At 41.7% G+C, this 25,758-nt stretch overlaps 1 protein-coding gene across 1 annotated transcript in view; it reads right to left on the bottom strand.

The window, feature by feature from the left end:
* The window catches only part of LOC128651783 (NACHT, LRR and PYD domains-containing protein 3), a 607,406-nt gene that overhangs the window by 160,198 nt on the left and 421,450 nt on the right, over positions 1-25,758 (bottom strand). The window contains exons 6-7 of the mRNA XM_053704772.1: positions 8,279-9,989; positions 5,211-5,297 (exon numbers count right to left, since the gene is read on the bottom strand). Of these exons, the coding sequence (XP_053560747.1) occupies positions 5,211-5,297; positions 8,279-9,989 (1,798 nt within the window). The remainder of the gene's footprint in view (positions 1-5,210; positions 5,298-8,278; positions 9,990-25,758) is intronic.

Genomic DNA, 25,758 nt, shown 5'->3' with positions numbered 1-25,758 from the left:
AGAGAAACTAGGTTTGGATGTTCGAATGGACCTTGCACTAGAAGGTCCTGTCTCAATGGTAGCTTCCATGGTGGAGCCGATGACATATTCACCAGGTCTGCATACCAAGTCCTGCGTGGCCACGCAGGAGCTATTAGAATCACCGAAGCCTTCTCCTGTTTGATCCTGGCTACTAGCCTGGGAGTAGAGGAAACGGTGGAAAGACATACGCTAGATTGAATGACCAAGGCGTCACTAATGCATCTACCAATGTCGCCTTGGGATCCCTGGACCTGGACCCGTAGCGTGGAACCTTGGAGTTCTGACGAGACGCCATCAGATCCAGATCTGGAATGCCCCATAGTTGAGTTAACTGGGCAAAGACCTCCGGGTGAAGTTCCCACTCCCCCGGATGGAAAGTCTGACGACTCAAATAATCCGCCTCCCAGTTGTCTACTCCTGGGATGTGAATTGCAGACAGATGTCAAGGGGTGATCCTCCGCCCATTTGATGATCTTGGATACTTCTCTCATCGCCAGGGAACTCTTCGTTCCTCCCTGATGATTGATGTACGCTACAGTCGTCATGTTGTCCGACTGAAATCTTATGAATTTGGCCTTCGCTAGTTGAGGCCAAGCCAGGAGCGTATTGAATATCGCTCTTAATTCCAAAATGTTTATCGGGAGAAGAGATTCTTCCCGAGACCATAGACCCTGAGCTTTCAGGGAGTCCCACACCGCGCCCCAGCCTAGGAGATTGGCGTCGGTCGTGACAATGATCCACTCTGGTCTGCGGAAGCTCATTCCCTGCGACAGGTGATCCTGAGCCAACCACCAGAGAAGCGAGTCTCTGGTTTCCTGGTCCATCTGTATCTGGGGAGACAAGTCTGCATAATCCCCATTCCATTGCTTGAGCATGCACAATTGCAGTGGTCTTAGATGAATTCTGGCAAATGGGACAATGTCCATTGCTGCCACCATTAGACCGATAACCTCCATACACTGAGCCACAGACGGCTGAGCAATGGCATGAAGGACTCGACAACCTCCGTCAGAAAGATTTTCATTTCTACCGAATCTATTATTGTTCCCAGGAAGGGAACCCTTGTGACCGAGGACAGAGAACTCTTTTCTACGTTCACCTTCCACCCGTGAGACCTTAGAAGGGCCAGAACAATATCCGTATGAGCCTTGGCTCTGGGAAGAGACGACACCTGTATTAAGATGTCGTCTAGGTAAGGTGCTACTGCAATGCCCCGCGGTCTTAGTACCGCTAGAAGGGACCCTAGCACTTTTGTGAAAATTCTTGGAGCGGTGGCCAACCCGAAAGGAAGGGCCACAAACTGGTAATGCCTGTCCAGAAAGGCGAATCTTAGGAACTGATGGTGATTTTTGTGGATTGGAATATGCAGGTATGCATCCTTTAGGTCCACAGTAGTCATGTATTGACCCTCCTGGATCATAGGCAGAATTGTTTGAATTGTTTCCATCTTGAATGATGGAACTCTGAGAAATTTGTTTAGGATCTTTAAGTCCAGAATTGGCCTGAATGTTCCCTCCTTTTTGGGAACTACAAACAGGTTTGAGTAAAAACCCAGTCCTTGTTCTGCTTTTGGGACTGGGTGAATCACTCCCATTTTGGAAAGGTCTTCTACGCAATGTAAGAATGCCTGTCTCTTTGTCAGGTCTGAAGACAAGCGAGAAATGTGAAACCTTCCCTTTGGAGGAAGGTCCTTGAACTCTAGGAGATACCCCTGAGAAACAATCTCTAAAACCCAGGGGTCTGGAACATCTCTTGCCCAAGCCTGAGCAAAGAGAGAGAGTCTGCCCCCCACCAGATCCGGTCCCGGATCGGGGGCTATCCTTTCATGCTGATTTGGTTGGAGCAGCAGGCTTCTTGGCCTGTTTCCCCTTGTTCCAGCCCTGCAATGGTTTCCATGCTGGCTTGGGCTGGGAAGTGTTACCCTCTTGTCTAGAGCTTTGAGAGTTAGAAGCTGGTCCGTTCCTGAAGTTGTGAAAGGAACGAAAATTAGACTTATTCTTTGCTTTGAAAGGCCTATCCTGTGGGAGGGCATGGCCCTTTCCCCCAGTGATGTCTGAAATAATCTCTTTCAACTCTGGCCCGAATAGGGTCTTACCCTTGAAAGGAATATTAAGCAATTTTGTTTTTGACGACACATCCGCCGACCAAGATTTTAGCCAAAGCGCTCTGCGCGCCACTATTGCAAAACCTGAATTTTTCGCCTCTAACTTAGCTAATTGAAAAGCGGCATCTAAAATAAAAGAATTAGCCAATTTCAGTGCGTGAATTCTGTCCATGACTTCATCATATGGAGTCTCCTTCTGTAGCGAATTTTCTAGTTCATCGAACCAAAAAGACGCCTCTGTGGTGACAGGAATAATGCACGAAATTGGTTGAAGAAGAAAACCTTGCTGAACAAAAATTTTCTTCAGCAATCCTTCTAATTTTTTATCCATCGGATCTTTGAAAGCGCAACTGTCCTCTATTGGAATAGTTGTGCGCTTAGCTAATGTTGAAACTGCCCCCTCTACCTTAGGAACCGTCTGCCATGCGTCCCTTCTGGGGTCAACAATGGGGAACATTTTCTTAAATATAGGAGGGGGAACAAAAGGAACACCTGGCTTCTCCCACTCCTTAGTCACTATGTCCGCCACCCTCTTGGGTATCGGAAAAGCATCAGCGTGCACAGGGACCTCTAAGAATTTGTCCATTTTGCACAATTTTTCTGGAATCACCAAAGGATCACAATCATCAAGAGTAGCTAGCACCTCCTTAAGCAGAGCGCGGAGGTGTTCCATCTTAAATTTGAATGCAACTATATCAGGCTCTGCCTGCTGAGAAATCTTTCCTGTGTCAGAAATTTCTCCTTCAGACAGGCCATCCCTCACCACCAAATCAGGTTGATGTGAGGGCATAATAGATAAATTATCCTCAGCGTCTGCCTGCTCATCCTCTGTATTTAAAACTGAGCAATCGCGCTTTCTAGGATAAGCTGGCAGTTTGGATAAAAAAGCTGCTAGTGAATTATCCATTACTGCTGCTAACTGCTGCATAGTAACCGCCATTGGCGCGCTAGATGAACTACGTATTGCTTGCGTGGGAAATGCTTGAGTTGACACAGAAGGAGAGGATGATGAACTATCCCCACTACCTTCATTTAAATAATCATTTTGGGCAACATCTTTAAATGTGACAGTACTGTCCTTAATTTGTTTGGACCCTATGGCACACTTCGCACAAACATTTAATGGTGGAACCACCTTGGCCTCCATACACACAGAACATAGGCTATCTGAAGGCACTGACATGTTAGACAAACCTAGGCAGCTCTATAATGCAAGAAAAATAATTTTATACAAAACCGTTACTGTCTCTTTAAATAATAAAGAAGCACACTTTATTACTGAAACGTCAGAAAAATATCAAAGAAAAATCCGATCTTTCTGAAATTTTCACCGTAGTGTCTTAAAGCTATGAAAGTATTGCACAATAATTTTCAGACCAATTGACCCTTAAATGCCCAAACCGGAGCTAGTAACAGCAATTAACCGGTTAATACACTACAGTCCCCTGCCACAGTCTCCACCGCAGCTTTTACCTTCCTTATGGGTTACCAAAAACGAAATAAACCTCTTAAAAGTCCTTTTCTAAGCCTCTTGACCTTCCACGTGAAGCTGCATGAACCTCCTGATGAAAGGCAACTGCGCAACTGAGGCGCGAAAATGAGGCCTCCTCCCTCTGCACTCCAGAGTGAAGGGGCCTTTCTGACAAATATAGGTGTCTAAACGGCTGCCAGGCGCAAATAACATACCCAAAAGTGTTTTAAATTTGAGAAAAAAACACTTCAAAGTCACATAAGCATGATAAAAAATAAACGACTTAGCCCACAATAGTGTCAACCAGCAGAGAGCCCAAACTATAAGCCTTAATTCTGTTACTGAGTCTAAGAAAATGGCTTACCTACCCCAGAAGGGATAACTGACAGTCTTCTACCATTACTTAGTCTTGTTAGAAAAGTGACTGATCATACCTGAAGCAGATAAGCCTGCAAACTGTTCCCCCTTGAACGTTCTCTGGTTTAACAGTCCTGCGTGGGAACAGCAATCGATTTTAGTTACTGGTGCTAAAATCATACTCCTCTTAAACAGAATTCTTCTTCATTTTCTGTTGCAGAGTAAATAGTACAAACCGGCACTATTTTAAAATAACAAACTCTTGATAGAAGAAATAAAAAACTACAACTAACACCACATACTCTTTACCACACCCGTGGAGATGCTACTTGTACAGAGCGGCAAAGAGAATGACTGGGGGGCGGAGCTAGAGGGGGAGCTATATGGACAGCTCTGCTGTTGTGCTCTCTTTGCCACTTCCTGTAGGGAAGAGAATATTCTCACAAGTAAGGATGAAGCCGTTGACCGGACACACCAATGTAGGAGAAATATATATATCAATACCTATATTATCTATAAGAATAGTTATATGTATATACAGATATATATAGAAATATTTATTTAAAATAAAATAAAAATTTTCCTGTATGTGAAGAACATTGGAATGTAAAATATTCACAACTCATGTCGGGTTAATCGCACTTGATTAAACGCGGTCAGGATAGCGTGCGAGCGATAGTTTTTTCTTCTGCACTTTCCATTGAAGTCCAAGAAGTGGTGCGAATGCGATAAGGTGGTGACACGTTTTAACGCTTAAAGTGATAGTAAACTCAAGCGTATAACAAACGTTAGGATTTACCATCTCTAAAAATTAACGTTAGTTTCTCTCATCGTTTCATAAAAACGATGTTAAACTCACCCTATCTGTAAGGAAAGAAGATTGCTAATACAGTGCCTCTGGCCGCCCACAGCACAGCGTTTTCTCCAATGAGGTGACGTTTTCACTTCTAGACCAATAGCCGTGCGTGTCAAATTACATCCTAGCATGGCTATTGGTCTAGAAGTGAAAAAGCCACCTCATTTGAGAAAGCAATGTGCCGTGGGCAGCCGGAGGTGCTGTGTTAGCAATATGCTTTACTTACAGATTGGGTGAGTTTAACATTGTTTTTATTTTTAGTGATGGTAAAGCCTAGCGTTTGTTATATGCTTGGATTTACCATCACTTTAAGTTAAAGTGCTAAATAGCGCTCTATTTAAAATCTAGCACCTAGTGTTATAGAATCTTATGTTAGAACAAAAAAAAGAAGACAGCCTTACCTTAGTCTTTCTATCCTACACAAAGGATTAGATATTATGTTATAAAGTCTTTGCATGTCGTCATCCTTCAGATCATTTTTAGAGAGTCTGTTGAGAAAGAAAACAAAATAGCTGAAAAAAATTGTTGCTTGAAAAAATAATTTAAAATGCAGGTCAATGTTTTGAAAACACTTAGAATAAAGGTTGTGAAGAATTACATCACCCCACTGTCTGCAGCATGTTACAGTTTCCTTATAATGAGGACAGAGTTTCCAGTTAGTAATGAGGGGCCAAACCAATGTATATTAAGAGGATCCAATCAAGATTTTGAGATCCTTATATAAGCATAACTTATAATTGATGTGTAAAACCTATAGTGTAAGGGATGTGTTTCCTGGTATCTTTTGTTGAAGGGTTTTGGGCATGCTAGAACTTTTATATACTTGACCACTTTCTGTAGATTTACTGATATCTGTATTTCTCAAACATAACAATTACATCTAGGCTATATTAATATTTGTTGTGTACTAAATGTACTGGTGAACTGCCAGTTTCTCACCCAAACCATTCTCATACCAGATGCAAACCCACAATAACTCAGGGACAGTAAATGAAAATAATTTCTATTGTATATATTTAATTACTTCCTCTTTAAATTATATTCTGACCCACTTTTTTAAAATATAAATTTCAGACTTAGGAGGCTCCCCTGGGCCTCCTGCCCCACTCGTATATAGTACACACTCCAGTGATAACATATTCTCAAAGCAGACATTCTGCATATAAGTAGGGCATTGAAAAATCCCTTATGCAGGGAGAAACACTTGATGTAGGAGCAGTCTGATTTGGACTATCTTGAAGCAGTGAAATACATCTAAGTGTGAATTTCCTGCAATTACTTTATCCTGGTACTAACTTCTCTTCGTACCTGAGAACCAGAGTTCTACAAAGACCTGTGAGACCCAAGAAAGCAAAGACACTTTGTATCTGCCATCCTGCATGCTGTTTGCATTAAGAGCGGATGTTCGCATTAAGAGCGGAGGGTCGCATTACCTTACAACACCTGTGAGATCTAATTCTAACTGGAAGATAAAGATACCTTATATTCTCCATCATTCTATTTCTACTACCCTGAGAATGGCTCTGACTTGGGCAAAAAAGCTCAACCTCTGACCCCAGAGATCTATGATGGGTGTAGAAGACACATGATCCTGACATTTGCAGAGGAGATTCATACGCCAAGAGAGGCGACTAAGCTGCCGGATCAATCACCAACAGATTAATGTACTGTCATACACTCCGTGGGTGGCTGGAGTACGAACCATCTCTATCTTTTATGACTTTGAAAGCCTTACCGCTCAAACTGTTGCGGTCCACCTAGTTACAACAATTAGTGTGTTAGACCGGTCTATTTCTTCACACGAAACCTGACTGTATATTGACACCTCCTTGGTGCCGGTTTTAATGGATATGGATATTGGGGCAAATTATCCCCCACTTAATATATCATTGAGAGTACTACGCTGCACATAAATTGCTGCAGATTACTTACCACTATTTTATATTGTTTTATATTACTGTCAGATCGGAGACGTCCGATTTTAGATTTATTTTATATTTTATGATATATTATTTGAAATAAATTGTTTATAATTTTATTTTCTTGTCTATATTTGGGCTTTTTTTCAGAAATGTATTATCTATTTAATATCTATCTACCTTTAGCTATTGTAGCGCTCCCACTTACTTTCTGTTTTCTTTTGTATTTCTATCTATCCCAGTCTGAGGGTTATTGGGACTAGTGAGGTTTTTTAGCCTAGCGCACAGTCCTATTTTATATTTTTATAAGTAGGGCCTTCCTACCCAGCACAACAATATCTGCTTTGAGAAGGCAGGCAGAAAGCTTATCACTATAGTGCACTCTATATACAGTAAAGTATCACAGGCAGTCACCTTCTGGTTGGCTGTACAGCCCACTGCAAAGTATATATATATATATATATATATATATATATATAAACTGCTGGCCTGGGGGTGGTTGGGGAAGCTTCATAGGAATGAAATTTAAAGATAATTTAAGAGACAGTATTTACTTATAGGTAAGCATTACAAATGTTTAAGGAGAAATAATTTACATTTACTGTCTTTTTAACAAATCATGAGACATCAGTCAGACATTAGCAAACCTACCTGTGTATCTCAGTGAACTGAGGAAAAAAGGGCAATTTGTATATTATATATATTAGCTATATTAAAGGGACAAGAAACCCAGAATTTTTCTTTCATGATTCGGATAAAACATACAATTTTAAACAACTTTCCAATGTACTTCTATTATCCAATTTGCTTTATTCTTATGGTATAATTTGTTGAAAATCATATCTAGGTAGGCTCAGAAGCTGAGAGCTAGCTTTTGATTAGTGGCTGCACATATTTGCGTGTTGTCCTTAGCTTACTGATGTGTTCAGTTAGCTCCCAGTAGTGTTTTGCTGCTCCTTCAATAAAGGATACCATGAGAATGAAGCAAAATTAGTAATAGATGTAAACTGGAAAGTTGTTTAAATGGTGTGTTCTATCTGACTCATGAAATAATTTTTTGGGGGTTTCATGTCCCTTTAAATACAGTTTATAAGATCCATAAATGCACAGACTTTAAAGGGACAGACAGTCAAAATTAAAACTTTCATAATTAAAAGAGAACATTCAATATTAACAACTTTGCAATTTACTGCTATTATCATATGTGCTTAGTTCTCTTGGTATCCTAGGTTTAAGAGCAGGCTAACGAGCAGCAGTGTACTACTAGGAGATAGCTAAACATATCTGTCAAGCTAATGAGAAGAGGCAAATGTGTGTAGCCACCAATAACCAGCTTGCTTTCAGTAGTACATTGCAGCTTCTGCGCCTACCTGAGTATACTTTTCAACAAAGGATGCCAAGAAAACAAAATGTTATAATAGAAATAAATTGGATAGCTGTTGAAATTGTATGCTATATCTGAATCATACAAGATTAATTTTGACTGTCTCTTTAATGTTTTTTTTCTTATTCACCATATGTTAGATTTTAAGAGTCTGTCTAATTCTTACCTGAGGTCCGTAGTCATATGCAGATGTCTCCAAATCCTTTCCAAACCCTCAGTCTGAATAAAACACGAGTCAAGGTCAACAAGGTCTACTTCTTTGCACGATTCTAAGATAAAAGCTAAGACTGTGCAGTCCATTGGACCCAGGTGTAATTCAGAGAAGTCAAATCTTTTGTTTGTTCCCTTTATTTGAGACACAAGAACTCTGTTACGGGATTCAAATAGGTAAGCAAACACATTCAAAGCCCTTCTCTTACTGTCAACCTCATCTTTCTCTAAATTTGCATCTTGTTTGACAAACGCATTGAGAAAGTTAATGACAGTCTTAGCTGTTTCAGTTGAGAGCTCTCCAAAGTATGGTTTTAAAAGTGACCTGGTGGAACTATCAGAGAGTCCTGAGAGGAAACGCAGAAATATTTCACAACGACCATCTTCAAAAGATTTAGTATCATTAAGAGCTTTCTGTAATTTCTCTGGAGAAAACTGAAGGTAATGAACTAAGGCTGCCAAAAACTCTTGGATGGTAAGATGGAAGAAGGAATAGGCCACATTTGGTGGTTGAAGAGCTTCTACCATAAAGCTTGATAACAAATGAGATTCAGGGCCTACAAAGAATGTTAAATCTCTTTCATCAAATACAAGAATTTGTTTCATAATTCCGTTTTCTGCCATCCATCCAATGGAGGACAAGAGCGATCTAGCATGCTCCACGTCTTGAGAGTGATTTGAAAGAATATTAGCAAAAAATGTCACAAACAGTTGTGTAATTGTTTTAGGCAATAATTCCATAAGTTTTGTTCTTCCCTCGTGGGTTGTGAAACATTTTGATAACACTGTACAAATAATCCAGCAATATGATGGAATATAGCAGAATGTGTATAGAATGTCATTTTCTCTCACATATTCAAATGCCTTTTTCGACATTTCCAAGTCTCCAAAAAAATTGTCAAAATACATCTGCCTTTGTTTAGGAAAAAATCCCATAATTTCACAAATGCGTTTAAAGTCATCTATCTCAATTGTTGCTAGTCGGGATGGACGACTTGTAATTAAGGTGGAGCAGCCTTTGAGAAGAGTTTGTTTCACTAGACTTACCACAATGACACGTAGATTTTCCAGGCGCTGTGGATCACTACACAAAGGACTTAAGGAAAAGTCTATTTGATGGTTACTTTCATCTAAACCATCAAATATAAAGAGCAGTTTTTCTGGTTCTGTTAAAATGTCTCTAATCTTGCTTTTCAGATGTGGATATTCTGTAAGAATCATCCCTTCCAAGCTAATCTCATTAAATTTATTGAGAATTCGAAATTTAAAGAAAAAAATGAAAGAAAATCTCTGGTAGAGCTTTCTGTTTACCCAGTCATACACAAATTTCTGCATTAGGGTGGTCTTTCCTACTCCTGGAACACCACTCACTAATACCGACTGGGGCACACACCTTTTTCTGTGACACCAGCGGAACAGCTTGTTTGGGGCAATACGTTCTAAGTTACTCTCAGCTATCTGTAAGTAATGCTCATGAATTCCTCCTGTTTCTATGACTTCATGCTGAGTACGTTTTCTGAAGTGATTAGTAGAGACCACACTTAAGTCCAAATACCGTTCTGAAATAGGAAAGCTTTGACTATGTTGTTGATTTGGGCCTGGAACTTTATTGTCCACCAGATTCTGAGTTTTCTCCATCAGAAATTTCTTGTGTATCTGCTGGCATTCTGAAAATGCAAAAATAGTTATGATGATTTATCTTATATAGGACCAGAACAGCTTGTATTAAACTAGATTCATATTGTACACTGTTATCAAATAAGTAGCTGACATCCACACTGAGATGGCTCGCAAGTAATAGCAATACATTTATATAATTAATAATACTATTACACTTAATATTACTATTGTACTGTGTAGTATTTTCTCAAATACATTTTTAATTGTGCTACATGTAATATATAAAGTAACTGCATTTAAATAAAATCCTTAACTTTGAACGTTGTACTGTTCTTATTTATACAGTATACAGACAGATGTATGACTAATAGGGTTGTTTGTTATTATTCTGTAATAGATTAATTTATTATGCATATTTTTTGTAACATTGGTATTCTAAGATTTATAGCTAGAGCTATAATAACATGTAATACCTTGTTAACGATATATTCCAATTTATAACCATGTTGCATCATTATTGTAGTAGGTTCCCTTTTTTATAATGCTGGCTGAATTCATTACAAATGTTATGCTTTGATAAAGTTGATAATTAAATAATTCTAATCCAGAGTTTAAAAAATAAATCTAATCGTAATTTGTAAAATTCATGTGACAAGTCATTTGCATATTCTATAGAATGATGCACTGACAAAAGACATGGGACATAAATAAAAAGAGAGAAGCGCTCAACCTGGGAATGTACAATAAGCATAATAATTTGTTCTATGGCTAGTTACCACCCAAGAAGCAGCTTCTTTTTGCTCACTTTCACAGAGAAGGACTTTCCTGAAGTATATCAGTCTGATCCTGTCTAAACAGTGAAGTCCAATCCTGAAATACCAGGCAATCCCCCTGAACGAGAGAAACGGCAAAACCCCAGACATACGTTCTGGCCTAGTGTTGACTTCGTCAGAGAGGTATAGCCATATCCTTGTAGGCACACTGAGCAATGGTTCCACGTCTGGCTTCCTGCATCACCCTTAGGGAGACCTCTCAGGGTCATAATTTGCAAAAATAAAAAGAGAGAAGAGCCCAACCTGGGAACGAACAATAGCATAATAGCTTGTACTATAGCTAGTTAGAGACATGGGGCCAGATTACAAGTTGTGGGGTAAATCTAAATTTACCATTAGTGAAAATATCGCTATCGATATGGTTTTGTCGATTCTCTGGATCTGCTGGTACTACAGGTTGAAATTTTTTTTTTTTTTTATTGCTAGCGGTAGCCCGAGAATCGCAAACAGCGCTAGCGGAGATTTTGAATGCATGTCTTCTCCCATAGAAATCAATAGAGAAAAAAAAGGGGGAATAAACCCTATTCGCTAAACAGACCAAAAAAGTGAGAGAAAAACAACCTACCATAAGCCCCTAACCTATAACCACCTAATCCGCCATCCCCCCACATCGCAAACACTAAATAATATTATTAACCCTTAAACTGCCATTCCCCCACAGCGCAAATGACAAACTATTAACCCATAAACCGCCATCCCCCAACAACGCAAACTATATAAATAAATTATTAACCACTAATCCGCCACCCACAACACCATCCCCCCACATAGCAAACTATCGAAATAAATTATTAACCTCATAAACCGCCACCCACCACAACGCACAGTAATAAACTTATAACTAAACACCCTAACCTAACACCTCCATCTGTGCCTACCTCCTAGACAAGGCAAAGAACTACTGGGAGGGAAGGTGAAGGGAAACTTGAATGCTCTGGTTGGGGTGTCTTTGGCCTTCTCCTGGTCGCCAGGTGTTGTGTTCCCACTTCTAAGAATAGGATTTAGTGGACTCTCACTACCATTAAAAAGAAAAGTACTATGCAGCTGGAATACTAGTTTGATTCACCAAGGGAGAGGTAGCACCATCCATTTTAGGAATGGTTTCCCATACTTCTAGAACAAAGGTTGGTACAGGAAACATGACCTTAGACTTTGCTTAAGGAACAAAACAAAAAAAAGAGTACCTGCTTAATTCCATTCTTTCTTCACCATTTCATAAATTGATTCAGGAGCTTAGTAGAATATTGACTACTTAAGTGGTTGCTAAGGGGTAAAACTCTAGAAAGTGCACAGCACTTCCCTTATCAGAGCATGCATATGTTGCATTCTAAAATAAAAGAATATATCCTCCCCTTGGACAATAACAGGAGCAGCCTGGGACTCAAACACTAACTTTTCATCTAAGGAAGGGTCAGCAGGAAATATGCTCTCTACTGTAAGAGGGGAACCTGAAATATCTACTGCCAAGCTTGCGGCAGTAGATATTAGCACTCAGAAAATTAATCGGAGGTCAGACTTCTGGTTAATTTTCTAAATGTCCCACAATTGCCCAAAAACGTAAGTGTTAGCTTTTTTTTAAAAAAAAACAAACTGCTCTTAGCAGTTTTTAGGGGCTAAAGACCGGCAGCTGTGCGGTGTTGGAAAAAAAAAAACGGCACTGAAAAGTGCCTTTACATTGTGGTCTATGGAAACTGTGTGTTCCCAATAGATATATACAGTATGTATATGCTTATATACATATATATTTAAGTGTTACTATGTGTATATATACACATAGTAACACAAATATATATCAAAAAAATACTTTAGAAAGAAAGAAACAAGGAAAACAGAATTTATGTTTACCTGATAAATTACTTTCTCCAACGGTGTGTCCGGTCCACGGCGTCATCCTTACTTGTGGGATATTCTCTTCCCCAACAGGAAATGGCAAAGAGCCCAGCAAAGCTGGTCACATGATCCCTCCTAGGCTCCGCCTACCCCAGTCATTCGACCGACGTTAAGGAGGAATATTTGCATAGGAGAAACCATATGAAACCGTGGTGACTGTAGTTAAAGAAAATAAATTATCAGACCTGATTAAAAAACCAGGGCGGGCCGTGGACCGGACACACCGTTGGAGAAAGTAATTTATCAGGTAAACATAAATTCTGTTTTCTCCAACATAGGTGTGTCCGGTCCACGGCGTCATCCTTACTTGTGGGAACCAATACCAAAGCTTTAGGACACGGATGATGGGAGGGAGCAAATCAGGTCACCTAGATGGAAGGCACCACGGCTTGCAAAACCTTTCTCCCAAAAATAGCCTCAGAAGAAGCAAAAGTATCAAACTTGTAAAATTTGGTAAAAGTGTGCAGTGAAGACCAAGTCGCTGCCCTACATATCTGATCAACAGAAGCCTCGTTCTTGAAGGCCCATGTGGAAGCCACAGCCCTAGTGGAATGAGCTGTGATTCTTTCGGGAGGCTGCCGTCCGGCAGTCTCGTAAGCCAATCTGATGATGCTTTTAATCCAAAAAGAGAGAGAGGTAGAAGTTGCTTTTTGACCTCTCCTTTTACCGGAATAGACAACAAACAAGGAAGATGTTTGTCTAAAATCCTTTGTAGCATCTAAATAGAATTTTAGAGCGCGAACAACATCCAAATTGTGCAACAAACGTTCCTTCTTCGAAACTGGTTTCGGACACAGAGAAGGTACGATAATCTCCTGGTTAATGTTTTTGTTAGAAACAACTTTTGGAAGAAAACCAGGTTTAGTACGTAAAACCACCTTATCTGCATGGAACACCAGATAAGGAGGAGAACACTGCAGAGCAGATAATTCTGAAACTCTTCTAGCAGAAGAAATTGCAACCAAAAACAAAACTTTCCAAGATAATAACTTAATATCAACGGAATGTAAGGGTTCAAACGGAACCCCCTGAAGAACTGAAAGAACTAAGTTGAGACTCCAAGGAGGAGTCAAAGGTTTGTAAACAGGCTTGATTCTAACCAGAGCCTGAACAAAGGCTTGAACATCTGGCACAGCTGCCAGCTTTTTATGAAGTAACACAGACAAGGCAGAAATCTGTCCCTTCAGGGAACTTGCAGATAATCCTTTTTCCAATCCTTCTTGAAGGAAGGATAGAATCTTAGGAATCTTAACCTTGTCCCAAGGGAATCCTTTAGATTCACACCAACAGATATATTTTTTCCAAATTTTGTGGTAAATCTTTCTAGTTACAGGCTTTCTGGCCTGAACAAGAGTATCGATAACAGAATCTGAGAACCCTCGCTTCGATAAGATCAAGCGTTCAATCCCCAAGCAGTCAGCTGGAGTGAGACCAGATTCGGATGTTCGAACGGACCTTGAACAAGAAGGTCTCGTCTCAAAGGTAGCTTCCATGGTGGAGCCGATGACATATTCACCAGATCTGCATACCAAGTCCTGCGTGGCCACGCAGGAGCTATCAAAATCACCGACGCCCTTTCCTGATTGATCCTGGCTACCAGCCTGGGGATGAGAGGAAACGGCGGGAATACATAAGCTAGTTTGAAGGTCCAAGGTGCTACTAGTGCATCCACTAGAGCCGCCTTGGGATCCCTGGATCTGGACCCGTAGCAAGGAACTTTGAAGTTCTGACGAGAGGCCATCAGATCCATGTCTGGAATGCCCCACAGTTGAGTGACTTGGGCAAAGATTTCCGGATGGAGTTCCCACTCCCCCGGATGCAATGTCTGACGACTCAGAAAATCCGCTTCCCAATTTTCCACTCCTGGGATGTGGATAGCAGACAGGTGGCAGGAGTGAGACTCCGCCCATAGAATGATTTTGGTCACTTCTTCCATCGCCAGGGAACTCCTTGTTCCCCCCTGATGGTTGATGTACGCAACAGTTGTCATGTTGTCTGATTGAAACCGTATGAACTTGGCCCTCGCTAGCTGAGGCCAAGCCTTGAGAGCATTGAATATCGCTCTCAGTTCCAGAATATTTATCGGTAGAAGAGATTCTTCCCGAGACCAAAGACCCTGAGCTTTCAGGGATCCCCAGACCGCGCCCCAGCCCATCAGACTGGCGTCGGTCGTGACAATGACCCACTCTGGTCTGCGGAAGGTCATCCCTTGTGACAGGTTGTCCAGGGACAGCCACCAACGGAGTGAGTCTCTGGTCCTCTGATTTACTTGTATCCTCGGAGACAAGTTTGTATAGTCCCCATTCCACTGACTGAGCATGCACAGTTGTAATGGTCTTAGAGGAATGCGCGCAAAAGGAACTATGTCCATTGCCGCTACCATCAAACCTATCACTTCCATGCACTGCGCTATGGAAGGAAGAGGAACGGAATGAAGTATCCGACAAGAGTCTAGAAGTTTTGTTTTTCTGGCCTCTGTCAGAAAAATCCTCATTTCTAAGGAGTCTATTATTGTCCCCAAGAAGGGAACCCTTGTTGACGGAGATAGAGAACTCTTTTCCACGTTCACTTTCCATCCGTGAGATCTGAGAAAGGCCAGGACAATGTCCGTGTGAGCCTTTGCTTGAGGAAGGGACGACGCTTGAATCAGAATGTCGTCCAAGTAAGGTACTACAGCAATGCCCCTTGGTCTTAGCACAGCTAGAAGGGACCCTAGTACCTTTGTGAAAATCCTTGGAGCAGTGGCTAATCCGAAAGGAAGCGCCACGAACTGGTAATGCTTGTCCAGGAATGCGAACCTTAGGAACCGATGATGTTCCTTGTGGATAGGAATATGTAGATACGCATCCTTTAAATCCACCGTGGTCATGAATTGACCTTCCTGGATGGAAGGAAGAATTGTTCGAATGGTTTCCATTTTGAACGATGGAACCTTGAGAAACTTGTTTAAGATCTTGAGATCTAAGATTGGTCTGAACGTTCCCTCTTTTTTGGGAACTATGAACAGATTGGAGTAGAACCCCATCCCTTGTTCTCCTAATGGAACAGGATGAATCACTCCCATTTTTAACAGGTCTTCTACACAACGTAAGAATGCCTGTCTTTTTATGTGGTCTGAAGACAACTGAGACCTGTGGAACCTCCCCCTTGGGGGAAGCCCCTTGAATTCCAGAAGATAACCTTGGGAGACTATTTCTAGCGCCCAAGGATCCAGAACATCTCTTGCCCAAGCCCGAGCGAAGAGAGAGAGTCTGCCCCCCACCAGATCCGGTCCCGGATCGGGGGCCAACATTTCATGCTGTCTTGGTAGCAGTGGCAGGTTTCTTGGCCTGCTTTCCCTTGTTCCAGCCTTGCATTGGTCTCCAAGCTGGCTTGGCTTGAGAAGTATTACCCTCTTGCTTAGAGGACGTAGCACTTTGGGCTGGTCCGTTTCTACGAAAGGGACGAAAATTAGGTTTATTTTTGGCCTTGAAAGGCCGATCCTGAGGAAGGGCATGGCCCTTACCCCCAGTGATATCAGAGATAATCTCTTTCAAGTCAGGGCCAAACAGCGTTTTCCCCTTGAAAGGAATGTTAAGTAGCTTGTTCTTGGAAGACGCATCAGCTGACCAAGATTTCAACCAAAGCGCTCTGCGCGCCACAATAGCAAACCCAGAATTCTTAGCCGCTAACCTAGCCAATTGCAAAGTGGCGTCTAGGGTGAAAGAATTAGCCAATTTGAGAGCATTGATTCTGTCCATAATCTCCTCATAAGGAGGAGAATCACTATCGACCGCCTTTACCAGCTCATCGAACCAGAAACACGCGGCTGTAGCGACAGGGACAATGCATGAAATTGGTTGTAGAAGGTAACCCTGCTGAACAAACATCTTTTTAAGTAAACCTTCTAATTTTTTATCCATAGGATCTTTGAAAGCACAACTATCTTCTATGGGTATAGTGGTGCGTTTGTTTAAAGTGGAAACCGCTCCCTCGACCTTGGGGACTGTCTGCCATAAGTCCCTTCTGGGGTCGACCATAGGAAACAATTTTTTAAATATGGGGGGAGGGACGAAAGGAATACCGGGCCTTTCCCATTCTTTATTTACAATGTCCGCCACCCGCTTGGGTATAGGAAAAGCTTCTGGGAGCCCCGGGACCTCTAGGAACTTGTCCATTTTACATAGTTTCTCTGGGATGACCAACTTGTCACAATCATCCAGAGTGGATAATACCTCCTTAAGCAGAATGCGGAGATGTTCCAACTTAAATTTAAACGTAATCACATCAGGTTCAGCTTGTTGAGAAATGTTCCCTGAATCAGTAACTTCTCCCTCAGACAAAACCTCCCTGGCCCCATCAGACTGGTTTAGGGGCCCGTCAGAACCATTATTATCAGCGTCGTCATGCTCTTCAGTATCTAAAACAGAGCAGTCGCGCTTACGCTGATAAGTGTGCATTTTGGCTAAAATGTTTTTGACAGAATTATCCATTACAGCCGTTAATTGTTGCATAGTAAGGAGTATTGGCGCGCTAGATGTACTAGGGGCCTCCTGAGTGGGCAAGACTCGTGTAGACGAAGGAGGGAATGATGCAGTACCATGCTTACTCCCCTCACTTGAGGAATCATCTTGGGCATCATTGTCATTGTCACATAAATCACATTTATTTAAATGAGAAGGAACTCTGGCTTCCCCACATTCAGAACACAGTCTATCTGGTAGTTCAGACATGTTAAACAGGCATAAACTTGATAACAAAGTACAAAAAACGTTTTAAAATAAAACCGTTACTGTCACTTTAAATTTTAAACTGAACACACTTTATTACTGCAATTGCGAAAAAATATGAAGGAATTGTTCAAAATTCACCAAAATTTCACCACAGTGTCTTAAAGCCTTAAAAGTATTGCACCCCAAATTTGGAAGCTTTAACCCTTAAAATAACGGAACCGGAGCCGTTCTTAACTTTAACCCCTTTACAGTCCCTGGTGTCTGCTTTGCTGAGACCCAACCAAGCCCAAAGGGGAATACGATACCAAATGACGCCTTCAGAAAGTCTTTTCTATGTATCAGAGCTCCTCACACATGCGACTGCATGTCATGCCTCTCAAAAACAAGTGCGCAACACCGGCGCGAAAATGCTCTGCCTATGATTTGGGAAAGCCCCTAAAGAGAAAGGTGTCTAAAAAAGTGCCTGCCGATATAAACTTATCAAAATACCCAGATTAAATGATTCCTCAAGGCTAAATATGTGTTAATAATGAATCGATTTAGCCCAGAAAAAGTCTACAGTCTTAATAAGCCCTTGTGAAGCCCTTATTTACAATCTTAATAAACATGGCTTACCGGATCCCATAGGGAAAATGACAGCTTCCAGCATTACATCGTCTTGTTAGAGTGTGTCATACCTCAAGCAGCAAGAGACTGCTCACTGTTCCCCCAACTGAAGTTAATTCCTCTCAACAGTCCTGTGTGGAACAGCCATGGATTTTATTTACGGTTGCTAAAATCATTTTCCTCATACAAACAGAAATCTTCATCTCTTTTCTGTTTCTGAGTAAATAGTACATACCAGCACTATTTTAAAATAACAAACTCTTGATTGAATAATAAAAACTACAGTTAAACACTAAAAAACTCTAAGCCATCTCCGTGGAGATGTTGCCTGTACAACGGCAAAGAGAATGACTGGGGTAGGCGGAGCCTAGGAGGGATCATGTGACCAGCTTTGCTGGGCTCTTTGCCATTTCCTGTTGGGGAAGAGAATATCCCACAAGTAAGGATGACGCCGTGGACCGGACACACCTATGTTGGAGAAATACTTATTTCATAAAAGACAGGGATTTCAGTACTCTTTTACAGCAAGAAAACATAGCTCCATTTTAAAGTGAACATAGTAATTTATTAGTATAGCAATTCAATACTCAGGCACACTGCATCCCCCCAAAAGGATGTGCTAATAAATAGTATATCTTAATGCGTAGGCCAAACTGTTGTAAATAATTACTTGCTAAAAAGCAAAGTTTATATATAAACAAAAGAACCTGACTGGTCAGGTTGAACCAAGGTACCTGTACTGATATGCACATGCAATAAAGTCATTATATGCATAGAAATGTATTCTAGATAACTACACCCAGTTATACGTTCCAGTATTCAGGTATATCCTGGGCAGGATTTAGGAAAGGGATCTAAGTTATCAGTAATACATTCTTTTTTAAGCAAAGTTGTAAGCATAGAAATGTTTACAAAAAAAAAAAATAATAATGACAAAGTAAATGCGATATGCAGTTATGATAGAATAATAATCCAATAAACTACATCCTGCTGCACACAGAACCCCGTGAAAAATGTACGCGAAGTATAACCTTAGCAGGTAATTTTATATGGGATCTAAGTTGTCGAATCATTCACTCTATGCACAACAGTTATATTATGCAGACAAGGAACAACAAAGTTGCACAGATGGTTAGCTAGCTCTAACATACGGAGACAAGCATTGTTAGCAGAGAGAGTCCGGTGGACATCTGAAACAAGTTCCATGCAAATTAATGTGCCAAAAGGTGCAAGCACATAGGCACATAACATTCACTTTTAAACTGTAGAGCAGAATGTGTGTTCCAATGAGACACCTCGACAGGTGTCACCAAACTGCAATTTTTCAAAGTGGCCTTGTGTACTTCCTACAGCACCGCTTGAACATGGAGCGGTCTCTCTACAGCATGAAATTGGAAAAGCACTTGTTTGTTCGGCACTAATGGATGCCTGTTCCAGCAGCGGCTTTGGAAGGAAGGTGTAGTATACAAGTAGTACACTCTTGCTAGTGCCTTAAATACTTGGCCTCTTCCTTAGCACAAAGTTTATAGTGCTTAAGCTCACAGTTGAAAAATTGCAGTTTGGTGACGCCTGTCGAGGTGTCTTTTTGGAAAACACAATCTGCTCTACAGTTTAAAGGAGAATGTTGCGTGCCTATGTGGTTGCTTCTTTTGGCACATTAATTTGCATGGAACTTGTTTCAGATGTTCACCGGACTCTCTCTACTAATAATGCTTTTCTCCATATGTTAGAGCTAGCTAACCATCAGCCAGATTACGAGTTTTGCCTTATGGCTGGCTCGCTAATAACTTGCAAGTTATTTTCACCGCTCACCTTTCATAGTGCTGCTATTACAGGATTGCAAAAAAACGGCTTGTGCGGGCGATATGGTTGTGTTGAGCTCCATACCTCACCCAAATACAAGCAGTGTTTTGACGTGCTCGTGCGCGATTTCCCCATAGAGATCAATGGGAAGACCTGGCTAAAAAAAAGCCTAACACCTGCAATCGCGGAGCGTAAAGCTCCGTAACGCAGCCCCATTGATGTCTATGGGGAAAAAAATGTATGTTTAAACCTAACACCCTAACATAAACCCTGAGTCTAAACACCCCTAATCTGCCGCCCCCGACATCGCTGCCACCTACATTACACGTATTAACCCCTAATCTGCCATCCCCAATGTCGCCGCATCACATCACTAACACTAAATAAATATATTAACCTCTAACGCAGGGCTCGCCAAACACAGGAGCCAGCGAGCCACTGGCTCCTAGAGTTTTACCCCTACGTCCTCTAGCACCTACATTTTATGAATTGTTCTCCATATATCTATATGAAATTACCAGTGTCTGACTCCTAAAAGTATATCTGGCTCCTAAATATTCTTATTGGCTCCTAAATTTTAAACAGATTTGTCGACCCCCGCCCTAAATTAACCCTAAGTCTAACCCTAACGTAACTCTAACACCCCCTAACTTTAATATAATTAAAATAATTCTAAATAAAACTTACTATTAATAACTAAATAATTCCTATTTAAAACTAAATACTTACCTGTAAAATAAACCCTAAGCTAGCTGCAATATAACTAATAGTTACATTGTAGCTAGCTTAGGTTTTATTTTTATTTCACAGCTAAGTTTGTATTTATTTTAACTAGGTAGACTAGTTAGTAAATAGTTTTTACTAGCTACCTAGTTAAAATAAATACAAAGTTACCTATAAAATAAAACCTAACCTGAGTTACACTAACACCTAACATTACAATAAAATTAAATTAACAAAATACATTCATCTAAATAAAAAAAAAAAAATAAACACTAAATTACACAAAATAAAAAAAGAAATGATCAAATCTATAAACGAATTACACTAACCCCCGACTATCCACTTACAGTTTTTGAAGACCGAACATCCATCCTCATCCAGGCGGCAGAAGTCTTCATCCATGTTCGTTCCCAGGTTGAGCTCTTCTCTCTTTTTATTTATTCAAATTATGACCCTGAGAGGTCTCCCTAAGGGTGATGCAGGAAGCCAGACGTGGAACCGTTGCTCAGTGTGCCTACAGGGATATGGCTAGACCTCTCTGACAAAGCCAACACCAGGCCAGAACGTACGTCTGGGGTTTTGCAGTTTCGCTGGTATTTCAGGACTGGACTGCACTGTTTAGACAGGATCAGACTGATTTACTACAGGAAAGTTCTTCTCTGTGAAAGTCACATGTTGAGCAAAAAGAAGCTGCTTCTTGGGTGGTAACTAGCCATAGAACAAGCTATTATGCTTATTGTTCATTCCCAGGTTGAGCGCTACTCTTTTTTTTATTTATGTCCCATGTCTTTTGGTAGTGCATCTGTCTATAGAATATGCAAATGACTTGTCACATGAATTTCTACAAAACAGAATTTATGCTTACCTGATAAATTACATTCTCTTACGGTGTATCCAGTCCACGGATTCATCCTTACTTGTGGGATATTCTCAATCCCTACAGGAAGTGGCAAAGAGAGCACACAGCAGAGCTGTCCATATAGCTCCCCTCAGGCTCCGCCCCCCAGTCACTAGAAACAGCTTACACATACACCCACAAGGTGCCGAGAGCTGCAATAGGCTTCAAATTGCAAAACCTTCCGCATGCTGGACAGCTATCCATAGAAGCTGTAGGATTAAGTCCCAACAGGATCATCCAGAGGCCTAAAACTGAAGGCCAAACCACTCAAACAGCAGTGACAGGGCCTAAACCCCCAACCCTCCCCACATGGAGGAGGAACTCTAGGATCTGATGAAATCAGATGTCAGAGTGGCGCAGCGGAACACTCCCCCGCCCAGTCATCTATGACTGGAGGCTATAAGGACTGAGACAATCCTTCCCGCTTCACGAACCCACCGTTTCTTCTCAAATGCCTAGTGGAACATGAAAAACCATGATAACCTGAGCACTTATCGCTTCTACCGAACCAGCTCAGCAGAACAGCGCAACGTGTCTGAACAGCTGCAAGACGGAACAAACTTTCCCTCATAGAGGAAAACGAAACAGACATTTTTAAACGTAGGACTAACATGTCCAAACAACTTTCATAGAAGTAACAAAGAGTATCAATCCCAGATGGTTCCCGAAGGAAACATAAAACAGAATTTATGCTTACCTGATAAATTACTTTCTCTTACGGTGTATCCAGTCCACGGATTCATCCTTACTTGTGGGATATTCTCAATCCCTACAGGAAGTGGCAAAGAGAGCACACAGCAGAGCTGTCCATATAGCTCCCCTCAGGCTCCGCCCCCCCAGTCATTCAACCGACGGTTAGGAGAAAAAGGAGAAACTATAGGGTGCAGTGGTGACTGTAGTTTTACAAAATAAATTTGAACCTGACTTAATTGCCAGGGCGGGCCATGGACTGGATACACCGTAAGAGAAAGTAATTTATCAGGTAAGCATGAATTCTGTTTTCTCTTACATGGTGTATCCAGTCCACGGATTCATCCTTACTTGTGGGATACCAATACCAAAGCTTTAGGACACGGATGAAGGGAGGGAACAAGTCAGGTAACCTAAACGGAAGGCACCACTGCTTGCAAAACCTTTCTCCCAAAAATAGCCTCCGAAGAAGCAAAAGTATCGAATTTGTAAAATTTGGCAAATGTATGCAGTGAAGACCAAGTCGCTGCCTTACAAATCTGTTCCACAGAAGCCTCATTCTTGAAAGCCCATGTGGAAGCCACAGCTCTAGTGGAATGAGCTGTAACTCGTTCAGGAGGCTGCTGTCCAGCAGTCTCATAAGCCAATCGGATGATGTTTTTCAGCCAGAAGGAAAGAGAGGTAGCAGTCGCTTTCTGACCTCTCCTCTTACCAGAATAGACAACAAACAAGGATGATGTTTGTCTGAAATCCTTAGTTGCCTTTAAATAGAATTTTAAAGCACCAACCACATCAAGATTGTGTAACAGTCATTCCTTCTTAGAAACTGGATTAGGACACAGAGAAGGAACAATGATTTCCTGGTTAATATTCTTATTAGAAACCACTTTTGGAAGGAAACCAGGTTTGGTACGCAAAACAACCTTATCTGCATGGAACACCAGATAGGGTGAATTACACTGCAAAGCAGACAATTCAGAAACTCTTTGAGCAGAAGAAATAGCTACCAAAAACAAAACTTTCCAAGATAATAACTTAATATCTATGGAATGCAAAGGTTCCAACGGAACCCTTTGAAGAACTGAAAGAACTAAATTTAGACTCCATGGAGGAGCCACAGGTCTGTAGACAGGCTTGATTCTAACTAGGGCCTGTGCAAACGCCTGAACGTCTGGTACAGCTGCCAGACGCTTGTGTAACAGGATAGACAGAGCAGATATCTGTCCCTTTAAGGAACTAGCTGACAAACCTTTCTCCAATCCTTCTTGGAGAAAAAACAATATCCTTGGAATCCTAACCTTACTCCACAAGTAACCCTTGGATTCGCACCAACAAAGATATTTCCGCCATATCTTATGGTAAATTTTCCTGGTGACAGGCTTTCTGGCCTGGATCAGAGTATCTATAACCAATTCAGAGAATCCACGCTTAGCTAGAATTAAGCGTTCAATCTCGAAGCAGTCAGTTGCAGAGAAACTAGATTTGGATGCTTGAATGGACCCTGAATTAGAAGATCCTGCCTCGATGGCAGTTTCCATGGTGGAACCGATGACATGTCCACTAGGTCTGCATACCAAGTCCTGCGTGGCCACGCAGGCGCTATCAGAATTACCGAAGCCTTCTCCTGTTTGATTCTGGCAACTAGCCAAGGGAGAAGAGGAAACGGTGGAAAGACATAAGATAGACTGAATGACCAAGGCGCTACTCAGTTCCAAAATGTTTATCAGGAGAAGAGATTCTTCCCGAGACCATAGACCCTGAGCTTTCAGGGAGTCCCAGACCGCACCCCAGCCTAACAGACTGGCATCGGTCGTGACAATGATCCACTCCGGTCTGCGGAAGCTCATTCCCTGAGACAGGTGATCCTGAGACAACCACCAGAGAAGAGAGTCTCTGGTTTTCTGGTCCATTTGTATTTGAGGAGACAAATCTGCATAATCCCCATTCCACTGTTTGAGCATGCACAGTTGCAGTGGTCTTCGATGAATTCGGGCAAAAGGGACAACGTCCATTGCCGCAACTATTAAACCGATTACCTCCATGCACTGAGCCACAGAAGGCAGAGGAATGGAATGAAGAACCCGGCAAGTATTCAAAAGTTTTGACTTCCTGACCTCTGTCAGATTTTCATTTCTACCGAGTCTATTAGTGTTCCCAGGAAGGGAACCCTTGTGAGTGGGGACAGAGAACTTTTTTCGACTTTCACCTTCCACCCGTGAGACCTTAGAAAGGCCAGAACAATGTCCGTATGAGCCTTGGCTCTGTGAAAAGACGACGCCTGTATTAAGATGTCGTCTAGGTAAGGTGCTACTGCAATGCCCCGCGGTCTTAGTACCGCTAGAAGGGACCCTAGCACATTTGTGAAAATTCTGGGAGCGGTGGCCAACCCGAAAGGAAGGGCCACAAACTGGTAATGCGAATCCAGAAAGGTGAACCTTAGGAACTGATGATGATCTTTGTGGATAGGAATATGTAGGTACGCATCCTTTAGATCCACGGCAGTCATATATTGACCTTCCTGGATCATCGGCAAGATTGTCCGAATGGTTTCCATTTTGAAAGATGGAACTCTGAGGAATTTGTTTAGAATTTTTAGATCCAGGATTGGCCTAAAAGTTCCTTCCTTTTTGGGAACTACAAACAGGTTTGAGTAAAAGCCCAGTCCTTGTTCTGCAATTGGAACTGGGTGTATCACTCCCATCTTTAGAAGATCTTCTACACAGCGTAAGAACGCCTGTTTCTTTGTCTGGTCTGAAGACAAACGAGAAAAGTGGAACCTTCCCCTTGGGGGAGAGTCCTTGAATTCTAGAATGATACCCCTGAGCAACAATTTCTAGCGCCCAGGGATCTGGAACATCTCTTGCCCAAGCCTGAGCAAAGAGAGAAAGTCTGCCCCCTACTAGATCCGGTCCCGGATCGGGGGCTACCCCTTCATGCTGTCTTGGTAGCAGGCGCAGGCTTCTTGGCCTGTTTACCCTTATTCCTGCCCTGCAAGGGTTTCCAGGTTGCTTTGGGCTGTGAAGCGTTACCCTCCTGCTTTGCGGCAGCAGAGGTTGAAGCAGGTCCGCTCCTGAAGTTGTGAAAGGAGCGAAAATTAGCCTTGTTTTTGGCCTTAAACGGTCTATCCTGCGGGAGGGCATGGCCCTTCCCCCCAGTGATATCCGCGATAATTTCTTTCAACTCGGGACCAAAAAGGGTCTTCCCCTTAAAAACATAATTTATGCTTACCTGATAAATTCCTTTCTCCTGTAGTGTAGTCAGTCCACGGGTCATCCATTACTTATGGGATTATATCTCCTCCCTAACAGGAAGTGCAAGAGGATCACCCAAGCAGAGCTGCTATATAGCTCCTCCCCTCTACGTCATACCCAGTCATTCGACCGAAACCAAACGAGAAAGGAGAAACTATAGGGTGCAGTGGTGACTGGAGTTTAAGTTAAAAATTTTAGACCTGCCGTAAACAACAGGGCGGGCCGTGGACTGACTACACTACAGGAGAAAGGAATTTATCAGGTAAGCATAAATTATGTTTTCTCCTGTTAAGTGTAGTCAGTCCACGGGTCATCCATTACTTATGGGATACCAATACCAAAGCTAAAAGTACACGGATGACGGGAGGGAAAGGCAGGATCTTTACACGGAAGGAACCACTGCCTGTAGA

The sequence above is a fragment of the Bombina bombina genome, chromosome 1 (assembly GCF_027579735.1).
Source record: "Bombina bombina isolate aBomBom1 chromosome 1, aBomBom1.pri, whole genome shotgun sequence".
In the NCBI taxonomy this organism is placed as follows: domain Eukaryota; kingdom Metazoa; phylum Chordata; class Amphibia; order Anura; family Bombinatoridae; genus Bombina; species Bombina bombina.
Note: the sequence above shows the minus strand (reverse complement) of the source record. Positions and strands in the feature narration are given on the sequence as shown.